At 39.2% G+C, this 17,546-nt stretch overlaps 1 protein-coding gene across 2 annotated transcripts; it reads left to right on the top strand.

Moving 5' to 3' along the window:
* Nucleotides 1-1,182: 1,182 nt before the first annotated feature.
* On the top strand, nucleotides 1,183-15,779 carry LOC148725702 (synaptotagmin-like protein 2). 2 transcript variants are annotated; one of them, XM_088729942.1, is made up of 8 exons: nucleotides 1,183-1,296; nucleotides 3,576-3,697; nucleotides 3,920-4,372; nucleotides 6,549-6,682; nucleotides 6,865-7,134; nucleotides 13,791-13,984; nucleotides 14,621-14,805; nucleotides 15,381-15,779. In XM_088729942.1, the coding sequence occupies exons 5-8, from the start codon at nucleotides 6,945-6,947 to the stop codon at nucleotides 15,448-15,450; spliced, it is 639 nt and encodes a 212-aa protein (XP_088586068.1). In that variant the 5' UTR covers nucleotides 1,183-1,296; nucleotides 3,576-3,697; nucleotides 3,920-4,372; nucleotides 6,549-6,682; nucleotides 6,865-6,944; the 3' UTR covers nucleotides 15,451-15,779. The 2 variants fall into 2 exon arrangements, with proteins under 2 accessions (XP_088586068.1, XP_088586069.1); XM_088729943.1 differs by lacking the exons at nucleotides 1,183-1,296; nucleotides 3,576-3,697; nucleotides 3,920-4,372; nucleotides 6,549-6,682; nucleotides 6,865-7,134 and adding an exon at nucleotides 10,073-11,963.
* The last annotated feature ends 1,767 nt before the right edge of the window (nucleotides 15,780-17,546 follow it).

Here is a 17,546-nt window from a genome sequence, read left to right as displayed (position 1 = left end):
ACACTTAGTCCCCATGGACTTAACAAAAGACGCGAATTCAGATCCAAAAATCGCGTCCGCTATAATACGTAATTAGGGCATCATTTACACAATGTACTGAAGTTCTTCGCAACCAATCGTGGTTATTTCGCCCCTTGCACATTCTTGCCTTTTACTCATTATTATATCCTATTATTTAGGTCTGGAGTGCATTACGCAATACTATTTATATTTCTTAAGTTTAGTATAAACTCAGGTCATTCTGTAAACCTACTAGGACTTTTAGTTTTTAGTTTTTATGTACATACGTTCCACCTGAAGAAGGCCGAAGGCCGAAACGTCGCCACATTAAAGCTGGAACAGTTAGGAGTTTGCTTCATGTTTCATCGTTTTACACTTAGTTTATATATATATATATATATATATATACAAACTATACAAGCAATATAAAAATGCATCACTATTGTAAAAAGGCCATTGCCGGAAAAAAGCTAGTCTTTAAACGCTCCGTCCTGCATCTCGGCAACTGTATACGATGGCTAGACCTCAGATTACACCGATGGACAGCGTTACGCCAGGGGGGGGGACATTCGAAAAGAAGCGCGAGGAGGGCTCGCATGCTTTCTCAAAGGTCTTGTTGCATAAGCACAACCTTCTTTCTGAAAGACTAGGGATGAAGCCTCTGCAAAGTACCGTTTCATAGTCACTTCCTGGAAAACTAATCCTTAAGGCACGTTTTTGAACACCTCCAGTTGCTACTTGAAATGTGACTGTATACTGCTACTCCAAACTTGGCAAGCGGACTCTAAAACTGATCGCATAAGGGCGCAATATATGGTGATGAGCTGATTCGGGGGGAATCTAGCCCGTTTCAAAACCCTTAGCAGGTATAGACGTTTACACGCCTTATCCACAATCTCCGCTCCTCAAAGTGCGGGTATACGCTGGTTACTAAGTCGCGATTAGTTTAATTTTCAGTTGCATCTGATTGGTTGAGTGACAGAGTGGCGCGAGTTTTCTAGACCAATCATTGAACGAAGTGAAGTAAAAACCATTGCTCTCCCGAATTAATTCAAATCTCAATTTAAAATTGTTCTAAACTTCGAAAGTGGCTAATTAAGACATTGATCGTATGAAATTCAGGTCTTACCACTGAGCCGTAAACAATGAAATGATGCTGTATACTGGCTGATAACGAGGCTGTTACAATGGCGGTGAAAATGGCAATGATGATTATTCCAACCAGAATCCAGACGATGCAAAAGATTCGTGCTAAAAACGACTTGGGTGCACGGTCGCCATATCTAAACAGTAAAGGTATGTTCTCACCATCACAGTGTCTGCTATTGACTAATTATCGTAAGATAATATTTTTAAAACATAACGGAAACAACAAATAACTAAAATGAAATATGATATCTAAGATTAGCAAGAGCAGAAAAACACGAAATAAATTAATGAGCGTTAATGATGATCGTTGATTTTGGCGAAAATAGCGAGTTATAGAAGATCTAGGAATAAACACAAATTAAAGATCTTCCTACTTTTTTACTCACCCAACCGTGGTCATGGTGACGAAAGCCCACCAAAAGCCTTCCCACGTGCCATTGATAAACGGACGCGGAAAATTCATCTGGGTTTTTGAGACGATCCTGTCGGGTAGAAGTGTGTGATGTTTAGGCCAGTCAGGGTTTATCGCAAGGGTAGGGGGAGGGGAGAAAGCGGAGGATTTTGAGAGGATCACGTGGTTTTTAGGGGGAAGAGAGGGGGATCAGTCGTCGAGTATAAAGGGGGGGGGGAGACTATAGAAAATTAACTGCCAATTGTCTGCTAACGAGGGAGAGGCATCGGATCATTAGAAAAGAGTAGCCTAAATGGAGATGAGATAAATTTCATCGTGACAAAACCAAAATCCTCCCACTCTCCCCCCCTTTTCTTTCAGGCGATAAATAATTACCGTTCCACGAAAAGCAAAGACTGCATCTACGGTCCAGCACCGCAAGTGAGTACACAGAATGCATAGAGAGATGTTTGGTTCACGAAAGATGCACCTCTCTGAGTTATGGAGGAAATGGGGGTCGCGAATGTCAGCTACTGGAGGCTAACAAGTACGATTCTCCCACAAAAATGAGAATCGATGAAACATTTGTGCATTTCTCGATAAAGGGAAGAGGAAGTTGTGCCCATTTTCAGCTTTTGAATGACAACCAAACATCAAGAGATTATAAACTGTTTGTAATCTCTTGCCAAAAATGACTTCACTACAGTGTGCTCGACTATAAACCTCAAAGAACTTTTTGCCAATCACCAAGTGGGCGAAAATATTGTAAAAATATAATCAACAAGTTTTAAACATCTTAACGACTTTTCAGGAAATGTAGAAAGTACTTATTTGAAAAACGTCATGCCTATCGGTTTCGAAACCGTGTAAGTTTTGCTCAGATGCGAATTTTATATACCATTTCGTCTATTTTTTTTTTTAAAAAAGCATCGCATGTCGAAAGAATTCTTAACTTCTGCAGTTTGAACCACAAGGAGCGGTTAAATTTCGGGCTAAACTTGTTAATTTTAATCTTTCAAAACCATTATTTCTAGCTTGACTTTTAACACGCATGGCTTTAATGTTTAATTTGTTTACCAATTTTCAACAAAAAGAAAGAGGAATTCTCAAGATAAAATAAAAGCTTTAAAATTGGGTCACTAGAGTAAAACAATTGAAATACAATCGCAGTGATGCCCTAGTTATTAAATGAGACACCTTTTCCACTAGAATCGCAAAACTTTTGTCTCGGACGAACTCAGTCACTCCATAATTTTTTTCCGAAATTAACGGCCCACAGCGATTTAATTATCATGGGCCATTAAGATCGTCTTTTTGTTTTAGAAAGTCTCTCTGAAATTTAACATCTGTTTTATGTCAAAGTTTTATTCTGCGCCCTGTATTATGAAAGACAATAGCACAACATCCTCCGCCAGGCATGAAAATGAGTTCTGCTCCCTAAAAGTTCACAGCTTCGCTTTCAGAAAACTGTTCGCTTCTGTCCCCAATATTTATCCATGCTTGTTTTCACGTCAAATGAGAATTTTCTTTTTACTCCTCGGACAAAAAATCGAGAATCACCGTCTAACGAAAGGATATAAATGTTTTTACAAAGTAGTGATGATTTGATGAGATCACGTGTCTCTTCACGGACAAACCTATTATCTATGAAACGAAGACAAAAGTTTGTTTTGCACGACAGTGATCAACTGGGAACAGGTGTTTCAGAAGGAATTTGTTTCTGGTTTGCTTTGCAATCTAGGTAACTGGTTTCCATGCCTTAAGTTTTTTTTATTTATCTCCCGACGTATCCTTCCTTCGCTCTTACAAAGGGCTAACGATCGAAACGTCTGCTTTGAAACTCTTTACAATGGCCAATATATACAGTATCAACTCTATTGATAAAATTAAGTTAACCTTCTTGTAAGCCTACTTCTGTTAATGCTGTAGCAATAAATTAGCGGACTAAGTAGATTTTGAAGACTGAACTGTTGGGATTCCAGCCTGTAACATCACTAGTTTCTTGTTATACATTATTTGCCTGTCTTTACTGCAGAGACCCACTTGCGACAATGAGCTATGTTTAAACGGGGGGAAATGTATCCCAGACTTCCAAAGGAATGGTTATCCATGTCGTTGCCCTTGGCGAGTACAACGTTTTGGAAAACTGTGAAGAAGGTGAGGTAGAAAGGTTCAAGTTTCTTATCAAGAAAAGAATTTAACCGCATTGTCCCGGATCGTGTTTCATGAGTCGTTTTTGACCACATGACCACTGAACTTAAAAGTGGCTTATCAGTACAAGCAGGATTAACGACAGGAATCTGAAAGCCATGCGAGTCATAACTTGAGGGTAGACAATCAAGGTTTTTTTTCAGCGTATTTCATTGTTTGCACTCATAGGTCGAGTTCTTCCGTCCATTGATGGAGACTGGACAGCCTTCTGGTGGTATGACTTTGGTACCACGTGGCCGTCAGATGAAAAAGACGTCCTAGCTTACGAATTTGGTCATTGTAAGCCACGTGATCCGTACTGCTTTGGTCGACTCCCTGCAGACGCTGAACCAGATGCAACTGAAATACTTGCAATTGACTCAGAGGGCACCACGTACAAGTGGAGTTTCAGTTCTAAAGCTCCAGTTCCCAGTGCAGCTTAGCGGGCCTTTCATGATCACCTGGAGGTTGACCATGGGGATAGCATAGACAGCATACCTGCGCGGAATCCAGAAGTTCTGGAAGGTAACGAGCCGCCTTATGATCAACGTGCATTCATGAACCGTGCGCAGAATGGAGTCAAGTCGGTGCTGCTGGATGACAATAACTGTGATTGTTGGTCAACCCTAAGTCTCGGACATGGTATGTGTCATAACTCTGCGTATTCTAACGTCGACAGTTTTGGCGCGGATACTCTCTATGAGCCAGTCTGTAACAGCCCAAGACCAGGTATTGGTCTGACGTTGTACGTCCGTAGAAAAACCCTCAAATGACACTCATCATCAAAGAGGCTTCCATTTATGGCAAAAACTAAGAAAGAGGTGCACGTGTCCTAGGAAAGGATCGTATTATATTTTAAAACATATATTGGTTGTAGAGGACTTATTTCAACACTTCGAGTTTTTAGGTCTTCAACACTTCTTAAATCAACTGCTTTTGTCATGTTGTATCCCATCGGGAGATGTGTAATGGCTTATAACCTCGCATGCTTCTATCAGTGTATTATAGTTCACCACTAAATTTTCTCCGATTCTTATTGGTTTAAATTGATCACGTGACGCGATAGTGTACATCCGTGGAGAGACACTATCAGCCCATAGTGCCCGCCGCGGAAAATACCCGCATGGATAGTGCCCGTTCGCGGAAAATACCTGGATTGATAGTACTCATCCGTGAAAAGTTTTGAATAGTTTGACAGCCGTGAAGTTAGGCAGATCGGAAAAACAGTGACTTTTCAATTCTGACAGGTATAATGTATTATTTAGCCAATGTACGGTTGCGAATTATTGACATTTGTGACAAGCTGTAGGCGCGGAAGAAAATTTAGGGCATATGGTATGACGTGGACGGGACTGGACTGGACTGGACTGGACTAGACTGGACTAGTAAAACGTGGACTAGTAAAGGGCGGACTAGTAAAACACGTACTAGTAAAACGTGGACTACTAAAGCGAGGGATAGTAAAACGAGGACTAGTAAAACGCGGACTAGTAAAACGGGGACTAGTAAAACGCGGACTAGTAAAACGAGGACTAGTAAAACGCGGACTAGTAAAACGCGGACTAGTAAAACGCGGACTAGAAAAACGCGAACTAGTAAAACGCGGACTAGTAAAACGCGGACTAGTAAAACGCGGACTAGTAAAACGCGGACTTAACAACGACAACAAGAACAAAAAAAAATTTCTTACGAAGGCGATCACAAGACTTAATGGCGAGCCAATTTAGTGAGTGACAATCCCTACACATGGGTTTGACATGCACCAGATACAAAAAGTTTAGGCTAAGAAAGAATTTTATTCAGCACCAGTTCAAAATCCTAAAATACACTTTTGTCGTAAATTTCCCGGCAGAAACGCAGGAATTCGATGAATAAAAGTCGCATTAAATCACCTTGTGTCTAGGTAGAAAGAGTCTCATTGACTTCAGCTTTTCGGTGGAAGAATAACCGATTACACACGCCATTACAGAAAACAAACAAGCAGACTGACAACTCCAAAACACATATTCGCATTCACTTACAATTTGACTTTCCGTGACATTTTAAAACGGAACAGAGGTAAATCTTCGAAGATTGATCGTCGTTGGAAATAAAAAATACTTTCCGTAAGGTCTCTGTTTTTCTCTTTACGAGAAAATCGTCCCCTGATCAGTTAACTTGTGTGTGTTTCTCACACCAGTACTGCTGTTTCTTCAAAAGCGTATGCTTTTTTTACTCTTCAATTGACAGGTGTCACATCGTGACAATTACTTTTCAAAAAAATGTTTGAAAATTTGCTCGGAAGCCTTTTAACTACCTTTACCAATAAAAATGTTTCGGCGAAAGCTTTCTCTTTAATTTGAATAAAGTTTGTTTTCTTTATAACTCACTCGCTATCAAATTGTTAAGTTCAAGGAGGATTTTCCCGTAATTAAACTCGTAATTGTAGCCCTAAATCATTCGGGTTCTTCAAATTAAAGAGAGAGCTTTCGCCGAAAAATTGTTATTTGTAAAGGTAATTAAAGGCTTCCGAGCACATTTTGAAAAATTTTTTTTGATAAGTAACTGTCACGATGTGACACCTGTCAATTGAAGAGTGAAGAAGCATACGATAAACAGCAGTACTGGTGTGACAATCACACACGAGTTAAATGATCATGCGACGATTTTCTCGTAAAGAGAAAAACAGAGATCTTACCTCTCACTAATCCAAGGTTAGTGAGAGGTATTTATTTCCTAATTAACTCAATTGTTACTGGTAGTGGAATAATTGGAATGGCTCAGCAATTTAATTTCTCCTTTTAACTCTATTTTGGTAAATGTTTGCTTGATATTTCAGGGAAGTAAGGGCTGAATCTGGTGCATGGTTCTTTGAGCAAGGAAAGAGAAAAGGGGATCGGCCACAGCTTTATGGCTCAGCATTAGTGCGTGCATCCTTCAGGAGGGCAAAACCTCAACATCAACCACTCAGTGGTAATTACCATCACATTCCCTGTATTTTTTCACTATAGATTTAAAGAGGTTTACAAGTCTTGTTCCTAGAGTCATCATTCCTTTGCTTGGGGCTCTACGGTGAATGTTTCAACTTTTTTGCCAATTCATATTTTTACACGATTTTTGTAATATTGAAGTAATTCAATTTTTCTTGCATGAAGAAGACCCAGGCTCTCCTCCTGTAATCTTCTCATTGAACCTAAGTAATCATGACAGGCTTCACAGACCTGTCCCAGTACACATGTCGCGTTTGCCAGAAAAAGAGGCAGAAGAAGAAGAAGAAAAGAAGGAATGGCAGGCAGAGGTAAATCAAAACTACAAGCAATATGTGAACAAGGCTAACAGAGTTCAGCGCAAACCAGAGGAGGATCAAAATGACACAGATGAACAAGAAAAGTTGTCTTCATCATCTCAGAGTTCCACACCAAGAGGTGAGGAACAGTTATTATTAATAATAGGAAATTTATCCTCTTTTCAAGGCTTAATTGACTGTTGAGCTTGCATCAATGGTATTATTTAAATTAGATTGCTTTTTTTCAATTGTTGAGTATTTAAAAACCATCATGTAACAAATAGATCAATTCAACCCAAATGTCATTGAATACTTTTACAATATACCAGCACATTAGGAGACTTCACCTCATGCTTCCCCTTGTTGATATTGTATACATAAAGCGGTGGAACTATTAAATCTCATCTCCACACTTCTACTTGGTGGTGTATGTTTTCTTTATTTGATTCCCACCTTCTATGCTGCTGCATCTTCCACAACTGTGGGTACTTTAAACTTCAACCGCTGCCCAGTTAGCTTAGTGGATAGTGTGCTGGACTGTTGTGCGGGAGGTCAAGGGTTCGAGCCCTGGCCGGACCAACATTCAAGGTCTTAAAATAATTGAGAAGAATTTGCTACCTTTCTATAACATCTAGAAATGGTTAGATGTTCTAGTCTTCTTGGATAGGGACGAATAAATGGAGGTCCCGTCTCCTGCAGGGTTGGGGGTAGGAGACGTTAATTTCCCACGCACGCGATTACTGTGTGATGGATGTCCTCCCCGGGGTGGGATGGTGGGTACAAAGGGGTTAGGTGTCAATTGGGACGATAGTCCTGTTCCTTTCTCCTGCCACTCCCATGGCGAATGGATTCAACTTAAACTTAAACTTAAACTTCAACTTCATGGTTGGACTGCAGATGTTGATCTCACCAGATGACAGTTGTGACATTGTTTTTATCTTGTCCAAGTCTGCTGTCACTGCTGTGCATGAGGTACAGGGTCATTCCACAGTATTTTGCATGTCACGGAGGGGACAATTCAGAGGAGAATATCATGGATAGCTCCCCAGCTTAATATAATTCAGTTCACTGAGGACTTCTAACGGATAGAACAGCTAATGATTGTTTTAAATCAAACTATTTCCAAACCACTTCTTCCACATTTGGGGGGAGTTAGTCATTTATCTAGATTGTCACGGAGGGGACCAGAGAGACTATGAAAACTGAAAGTTAAAATTTAATCTCAAATTTCTGTGAATGTATAATGGCAGCAACAATAATTTAGTACATAAGTTTATTTAGATGTAAATCAACAATAAAACTGCCTTAAATGGAAAAGGCCTTCCTCCTCTCTTACATTGTACAGGAACAGTAAGTGCTCGTGGTTATTAGGGACCTTACGCAGTCAGGACGGCAACGCCACAGAAGACGTCGATTAAAAAATTAGTTTTTACTTTTTGTTAGAATTTCCAAAATGACTGCATGTGTTTTCCGTCTCGTAGGGCGCCAGACCTCAAACTCAACATAACGCATGAAAGTAGCGTTGAGGGCCAAATGGAAATTAAAATAATTTGCCGTCACGGTTTCGGTTCGCGGACGACGCAAATTTTGGCGATTTCACGTTTTTGTTTCGCAAAGGGCGGCTAAGAAATGAACAAAGTTTTAAAACGCACGTGCTGGGCTATTGTTCTTCCAATTAGATCTTTTGTTTTTTCACGTTCCCTTTGCCGTCGCCGTCGTGGTTTGCGTAAGGTCCCTATTGTCACGGAGGGGACTGTCACGGAGGGACCTTCTGTCCAATAGGCAGCAGTGATCAATTTGAACCAATTTTCCAGCCTTAATATGAGTTCACAGCCCCAGTTTAATTCAATTCTTTTCAAGATATTCTTTAAAGCTTGACCACATCAGAAAGGTTGGCTGTCGTACGTGTTGTCAAGCCTTTAAAGACATTTAATTTATGGCTGGAAAGTATTCTGGAAAGTTGTGTCATGCTGTTTGTTCATATGATACAACACATTTCTTAAAACAACCTTCATGTTTTTTCTTTTTTTAGTTTTTATTTGGAAACTTTAGGTTCATGTAAAGTACTCAAGATAACACCAATGGTTCAATAAGACCTGGTGCATACAAAAACATTTTTAAAACTTACATGTATATTTGATAATAAAAATTAACGGTAAAAAACTACGACGTTTCGAAGTCTGCATGACCTCATTATCAAGTAAAATGTTAAAACTGATGTAAAATTGTAGCTCAGAGATTATATACAAATAAAATGTGATAACTTCATTAGAATAATGAGCGTTCATTGTTATTGGTGTTTAGCATGTCCGATCGTGCAGTATATGTTTAAATAAATACTTTTGCACGTATTGAGTCAGACTGCGTGTTTAGCTTTGGTTTTTGTTCGCGAATGAAACAAAAATCAAAGCTAAACACGCAGTCTGACTCAATACGTGCAAAAGTATTTATTTAAACATATACTGCACGATCGGAAATGCTAAACACCAATAACAATGAACGCTCATTATTCTAATGAAGTTATCACATTTTATTTGTGTATAATCTCTGAGCTACAATTTTACATCAGTTTTAACATTTTACTTGATAATGAGGTCATGCAGACTTCGAAACGTCGTAGTTTTTTACCGTTAATTTTTATTATCAAATGTATTTCTAAACATTCTCTGATTACATGTATATAACTAAAAATGTAAGCAACTCAGATATTTCAAGGTTTTGTGTCTCTCTCTCTCTTAATAAAAAGGCTTAAAACTGCATTGTAGCTAGACTGCAAATGCATGCATGATATGCAAGATGTAAATATAATAATTATATAAGCTAAATATTTAACAAAAGTGCCACAGATTCAGAGGTGATAACGACTTACAAGTTTTAATACTTGTATATGTACAGTTGTACAGCTAACTGTTGACAATATCCAGTTCATACTAAAGTAGTCGAAAATCCAGTACACTCTAAGTGAATAAACCTCCAAAAAGCTCAAATCTCAGTTTCATAAATGCTGTAAGAGACAGTTATCATAAGCTTTCTTGTGCTCAGAATTAGTTCTGCTTTTTGAAAAACAGATACAGTTTCTCAACTTCACCTTGCACTGAAAATGTAAATGGACGATTGCCTTCCAGCATTACAGGACCATAAAAAATACAACTGCAATGTACCCTGTCCACGTCATCTCATCTTGGCCAGTCATAGGTGGCAGAGCATATGCTGTGTTAGAACTTGAATTCTACAAAGCCATCTTCCACAGAAATCACCCGGCCAAAACAAAAAGTTGTGACATAGTCTACACCAAAGTACATCCCCACCTCAATCCCCTTGGATGGTACTGGGCTGAGATGTTGAACAAGGAGATCATGAATGACGGATTTCCTTACATCCACCATGTCCTTGTTAAGGACAAGAGGACAGGAAAGAGCAAGGGCTGTTGCAAACATGCAAACAAATACACCACAATCATAATCTGTTTCTTGTTGCTGTATATCATTAGAACTGTTTACATGAAAGGACCAGTCCCCTGGACTAGGCTGATTATCTGCCACAAGCAATGCACTCCACATCTTACAGATAGCTCTTTGGTGGGTGGGCTTGACAAAACTGCCAGCTGTACTCATATAGAAAAAGTGTTTTTTGCTCTTGATGAATTGAAGGGGAAAAAAGACAAGAATGATCAACACGAAATTCGGTCTCAATCTTTCTTTTTAACCATCTCATAATTTTCATAATTTTCTTTCAATCTTTCTCTGTATTTCTTTGTCCTCTCTTTAGAACTCATTTCAGCTCCAAAGCAACTGCCAGTGCTGTGGTGATCATGCTCAGAGCCTACAATCCCAGAATTATTTACTTTTTGTTCAATTATTAGTCATGAAATGTGCAACCTTTCTTCGACAGTAAAAATGTTCTTCTCACATCCACTTTTGATATAAATTAACTTGAATTTTAAACTCATTAGTTACATTAATTTCTCTTTTAAGTGAGGAGAGTATAGTTTGTTGCATTGCATTTATCTTCAATGACAGTTAATTTTTCTTCATTACAGTGATGTCCCCTTTGTGACAGTAATGTCCCCTCTGTGACAGAAAAGTCCCCTCTGTGACAAAATTTCCCCTCTGTGACATTTTTATCTTTTGAAAGTAATTAAAAGGAAAAAGAAGTGGAAGAAACTCTTTACCACTTTTGAGCTTGTCAGCCCATACTTCAATAATTAACAGAAGTTTCTGCAGTTATCCCCATTTATTTTAGAAAGATCACAATTTTTTTGGGTATTTGTGTCACGGAGGGGACAATTCAATGTTGGACAAAGCATTACATCTCTTCTGCACAAAACCAAGAAACAAATTTAATAACATAGGAAGTCTGGATAAACAACTTAATGTCCTGACAGTTATTATTAGATTTCTTCTCAAGACAGATCTACAATATTTATTTAGTGTATGTCCCCTCGTGACAGCTTTTTTGGTATCAAGGTTAATTTATGATAATTTATGACACAAAATTACAGTGCTGACATCTCAAAAGTATCATTTTATATGAATTTGGCATTTAACCAGTACTGAAATAGAGCTTAATAATCCTTTTAGTCAATTTTATTTCTTAAAGCTTTATGTCCAAAATACTGTGGAATTACCCTTCAGCATGAATCATGTCACATGCTCACTTTGATTTCTCATGCTTCTGAGAATTAAGGGACATTCTTACACATTTTGAAGTGTTATGCTTTGTTTACCTCAGTGGCTTGATGGTTTTCCTTTGCAATTCATGAACCTTTCAATCCTCTGAAGCAATTTATCTCCATAATCTGAAGCAATTTATCTCCATAATCTGAGAGAGCTGGGACACCAGCTCTCTCAGATTATGGAGCAAGTGAATGGATGGGCTCAGGTTCCACATCTGATGTGTATGAGGATGCTGGAGATGCTACACCCATACAAGGAGCTAGAACTCCAGTGTTAGAACTTGAGGAGGATGGTAAGGAACTTCTGATGAGTAAATGATTTTACTGTCAGTGCATTCAGTATAATGCAACCAATTTATAGAAGAGACTGGTTGTATTCATATTCTGTGACTTGTGAGATATTTGTGTTTTTAAGCTGAAAGTAGTGATTAACTTCTGGTACATGTATTGTAAGAGAACTTAGACTGCAGAGGTGTTGTAATAAATTCATGAGACCTTCAGTAACATGTTAGATAGCACACACTCTGCAACTATTTCTTCCCCTTGTAGAAAAAGACTTAAATGCTACTTTGCATGGTCATGCATTTTTAAAGTCTTGTATAATTTTCTCCTGCACTATGCATACCCACTAATCTGGTTAATGTGTAACATTTTTGTTACCATGAATCAATCTTGATACCAAGTCTACTGTTGCATTGCACCAAACAGGGCCAGTTTTTGTGTAAGATCTATGTTAAGATGATTATAGCACCAGTATGCTTTCTGAATGACTAATTGGTTGATTTATTGACTTACTGATTAAATTATTAATTGAATGATTGATTGTTTCTGTGATTTGCAGGTTTATTGGTTTAATGATTTGTGAATTGTTAAATCCTATTTTTATATGGCTGGCAGTGCCTGTGGGCGAAGCGAATCCCGTGTTCTTTTGGGCTGCCCTTCTCTACAACGTCTGTACTAGACAGTCAAAACAAAGAAAACAAAACAGCCTTCCTGGGTTTATTTTGTCACAAACATAGTTGGCTCTCTTTCCTGGCTCTCAAAACAAACAAGTCATTCTCGGTTCTTATTAAAGTGCAATCTTTTTGCTATATAATAAATCCTTTATTGATAAAATTTGAAGTTTGTTTGGTCAAGATGGCTGGATATTAGCTTCTTTTTTTTTTTTTTTTTTGACTTTGTCTTGGTCCATAAAAATGCAAAAAAAAAAAGAACTCAGTCAATATCCAGCCATCTTGACCTCATGCTTGATCAATAACCCGTATTTATTGCAATTATTACTAAACAATTAGCATTCTATGCAGTAATTTGTGAGTCCCTATTAGAAACCTGGGTACCTTTTCACCCCTGTCCTTCATGACTGACCAACTAGCTTGTGGTCTGACTAATTGACAAAATTGACAAGCTGACTGACTGTTTGTCTGACTGGTTGGCTGACTGACTGACTGGCTTATTGACTGTCTGCCTGATTATTGGCTAAATTACTGATCAACTGACTGACCAACTGACTTACTCGCTGACTGACTGGTTGACCGACTGACTGACTGGCTGACTGGTTGACGGACTGACTGACTGGCTTATTGACTGTCTGCCTGATTATTGGCTAAATTACTGACTAACTGACTGACCAACTGACTTACTCGCTGACTGACTGGTTGACGGACTGACTGACTGGCTGACTGGTTGACGGACTGACTGACTGGCTTATTGACTGTCTGCCTGATTATTGGCTAAATTACTGATCAACTGACTGACCAACTGACTTACTCGCTGACTGACTGGTTGACGGACTGACTGACTGGCTGACTGGTTGACGGACTGACTGACTGGCTTATTGACTGTCTGCCTGATTATTGGCTAAATTACTGATCAACTGACTGACCAACTGACTTACTCGCTGACTGACTGGTTGACGGACTGGCTGACTGGCTGACGGACTGACTGACTGGCTGACTGACTAACTGGCCAACTGACTGACTGACTAACTCTCTTTCTGTTTGACTGGCTTTTTGACTCAAGTGACTTACTGACTGATGGACTGACTGACCAATTTCCAATTTCCTATGTGTCAACAATTCTCTGATAGTAATAATGACATTTTTTTTTGTTTTTGAATGTAGACAATCCTGGGAATATAACAGTTATTGACCCGGAAATCACATGCACAGATCCTGATGATGTCATAGAGCCAGAGGAGGGGTCCAGGACACCCACACAGGATGATGACATTGATCAAGCTTTTGCATGTTATGAACGTGACCACCCCAGTGGACAAACGAAAACACTGCCGGAACAGCTTAACATTCTCACTATGGTTAGTGAAATTACATTTACATCTTATTCCTTTCATTCCCAAGATCTCAGTAGTAATTTCTCCCGACTGTCTGCATTACAAGTCTAATGATGTTAGTTTGGAGAATTTTGTATTGGATCAACTAATTGATATGTTTCTTTGTTCTCATTACTTGCCTGCTTGATACTGTACCGATATTGTAATCATGTGTTATTTAACAGAGTCTAAAGGTTTCCAGAATGTTACCGAGCTTTTACCATAGCACATAACCAAGTGCTTGATAAGGTAATTTATTACACGACTCGGGCAGTCAGAGGGCCAATAACTAAAATCAACCAATCAAAATGCTCTATTGCCGGTCAATAGTCTCTCAGTATTGGACCGGGCACTGTCTCGAATGGTCCCGAATGATACCGCACTTGTGTCCCTTTGAACTTCAGTCGTATAATAAATCTCTTATTAACCAAGCTTGCTCGGGACCGTACTGGAAGAATATCGGCCCTCGGTCTTTTTTGTACGGACCTCGCTGCGCTCGGTCCGTACTGTCAAGACCTCGGGCCGATATTCTCCCAGTGCGGCCTTCGCGCTTGGTCAATACGATATATGGAATACGTTGTTTTTGTTACCATGGGTTGATTCATTCACTCTGTCTTACAGGGCAGTCGAGAGAGTATAGTGAGTTATTACAGCGATGCAGGTGAGGGTCGGTTTGGCAACGTAACAGTCACGGGTGAGGTGCTTTTTGGATTGAAGTACAATAAACACAAACAACAGCTGGAAATTCAGATTCACAGGGCTAAAGATATCGCAGCAGCAGACCAGAAAAAAGGACGATCAGACCCGTAAGTAAATATGAAATAAATCTATGATGCATTGGCTTCCCAGTATTGCACTGTGGAGATCTGTCGGACTCTATTTCTGAGCTCAATATTGCACTGTGGGGATCTGTCGGACTCTATTTCTGAGCCCAGTATTGCACTGTGGAGATCTGTCGGACTCTATTTCTGAGCCCAGTATTGCACTGTGGAGATCTGTCGGACTCTATTTCTGGGCCCTGTATTGCACTGTGGAGATCTGTCGGACTCAATTTCTGGGCCCTGTATTGCACTGTGGAGATCTGTCGGACTCTATTTCTGAGCACACTCTCAGAAATCCACCGTAGATGAAGTTTGGACTGTTTCTAGACTTGATACAAAAATGTTTCGAATTTTCTTCTTTTAAGTTCAGTAGTTTTCCGCGCCAAAACTTATCGCATGCGCATACTCTCTTCAAGTCTGTCGGCCGCGAGGATGTGTTTGAGAATTTGAAAGTTTCTGCCTCTGTTTCTCACTGCTGTCTCATAGTAATGATTCAGCTGCTTTCATTTTTATTTTATTTTCCCTTTTGAAGTTTCAAAATAACTGTCATCTGTCCATAGGTACGCTAAAGTGTACCTTTTACCTGATAAAACTAAGGGAGGCAAAAAGAAGACCAAGACAAGGAAGTAGGAAGTGTCAACCAAACGAATGAATTAAATTCGTAAATTTATAAACGAAAACTTGTTAAAACTTCTAACGGATGGGAGTTTGACCAGGAGTCTTATCCAGAGCCGATGAACAACAATTCATCCCGCGACATGGTGTGGAGTGGACCACAAGACTTCCAGATTACAAGTGCAGTGCGTTGACCAGTAGTCCACGCAGCTTTTATGTTATTAGGAGTGTCACTATTTTACAGTGTCTGCAGCTGCTTAGATAGGTGCGAGGTGATAGGCCTGCGATAGACTTGTCGCACATGTATGTGAATTTGCTTTTTCTTTTTTTTTTTTTTTTTTTCCCCTTTAACCATAGCGACCAGAACCGTCCCTAATATCGTACTGTGGAGACCTGACGGTATCACTGATGTTTGAACGGCCAGAAGAGCCCAAAGAAAAGAAGAAAAAGAAGAAATCGGCCGGCAAACTACATATCAAGTTGAAGGAAGTGCGGAACTTACCTTCCAAGGATGCGAACGGCTTCTCGGACCCCTTTTGCAAAAGGTACTTGTATGTTTTATATAACAGCAGAACACAACACCTATCTTGAAACTAGCTTGTAGAGAAGTAGAGAAGCTTGATAAAGGAGGCGAGCCAAAACAGCCCATAAGCATTATTTTTAGTACGTGATTGTCAACCTCTGGTATTTAATCTGATTGGTAAATTTTGACAGTTTACATCATTAGCTCACATTCATTTCACGCCCACGGTTCATTCTGCCGAGTCGAAATGTGACAAGCGCATCAGGTGGATAGCGCAGCACGTTTCGTTAACACTTATCCACTGGATAGCTATTTTTCCGCCTTTTGAACAACTAGGCTCAGATCTTCAACTCAAAAAGCAAGGCACGAGTCTGTTAAATTCAGGTTAAAAGATGTCACTTATGTTTGAAAAAATCGCTTGAAAAAAGGATAGAGCCTTGTCGTAGCCGAATTATGCAAGGCTGTTTTTCATTACAGTCACGTTGAAAACACATTCTTTAGACCAGTCATATCTTCCGTAAGCGATCCGTTCCGCGGCACCTGATATTCCTTCTCTTTGCGTTTTGTAATAGTGTTGTTCGTCTCTTAAGGGTTATTCTTCTCTAACTGGGATTTTAAATACAAGGAGCCAAGTCGTTATATAGATGGAAACATTTTCTTTTGAAGTTTTTTTTTTTTTATGTTTTGCTTTCTTTGTTTTGCGTTATAAAAATCGTGTTGTGCCACTCTATTAGCCAGATAATAGTCAGTGCTAGAAGAGCAGTGTGTTTTGCACCGCAAAACAGACTAGATTATTGTCAAAATAATCTAGACTTGCCATTTGCGCAGTGTGATTAATTCAACTTTGCAAAACAGTTCGTCTCTTTTACATCCACATCTTAATTTCCTTGAGAGTTTCTCAAAGTCTTGGCGGCAATAGCTTTGATTTGGTCTCTGGAAATTCCTTTTTCTCCCAGCTAAGTGTTGTTATCGGGACTCGTGAACAAACAAGCCAATGTTGGTTTTCGATTGCTTTAATTTACCTGCCTTTGCCGCCGTGCGTTGAGTTAATTTTTTTTAATGAAATCGCACCTTTACGTCTTCCCTCGCCAAAAGACAGTTGCTTGATTTTTGTTCAGTTAAGTTAAAAATTTTGAAATTGAAATTCTATAAAATAAGAATTCGATCTTACAGTTGTGATAACTATCAAAGTGGCGCCTTTGACACTAAGGGTCAGAAATGAATACTTCCATAACTGGAAATTTGTTTCCTATGTTTGCATCTGTTCTCTTCTTTCCATCAAATGAAAACATTGTGTCTAGTACTCCCAGTTTTAACCACCATAGTTGCGAAGGGTTTTCCATTAATCTACACCTTAATTTTTTCTCATTCTTCTTTCATACGTGGCCGGCATCTTCTAACCAGTCTTCATTGTTATTTGGGTTGCCCTTGGATACCAAAAATGTTTTACTCTGTGGACTGAATGCGTTTATATTCTGTATGTTTGCATATTTTGGAAACTAAAACTATCCTGTTAATCCTGTCTGCTAACTGTAAATATTGAAAAATTTGGTGGACATTGCAAATCGCTTCCACTAGTTTCCGTCAT

Source organism: Stylophora pistillata, chromosome 8, assembly GCF_964205215.1.
Source record: "Stylophora pistillata chromosome 8, jaStyPist1.2, whole genome shotgun sequence".
NCBI classification, from domain to species: Eukaryota; Metazoa; Cnidaria; class Anthozoa; order Scleractinia; family Pocilloporidae; genus Stylophora; species Stylophora pistillata.
The sequence above is the reverse complement of the archived record's forward strand: the minus strand, read 5'-3'. Positions and strand labels throughout refer to the sequence as shown.

Coding starts and splice junctions, on each gene's coding strand:
- LOC148725702 (XM_088729942.1), top strand. CDS start 6,945: ATGTCGCGTTTGCCAGAAAAAGAGGCAGAAGAAGAAGAAGAAAAGAAG. Junction 13,985..14,620: donor AGCTTAACATTCTCACTATG/GTTAGTGAAATT, acceptor TCTGTCTTACAG/GGCAGTCGAGAGAGTATAGT. Junction 14,806..15,380: donor AAAAAAGGACGATCAGACCC/GTAAGTAAATAT, acceptor ATCTGTCCATAG/GTACGCTAAAGTGTACCTTT.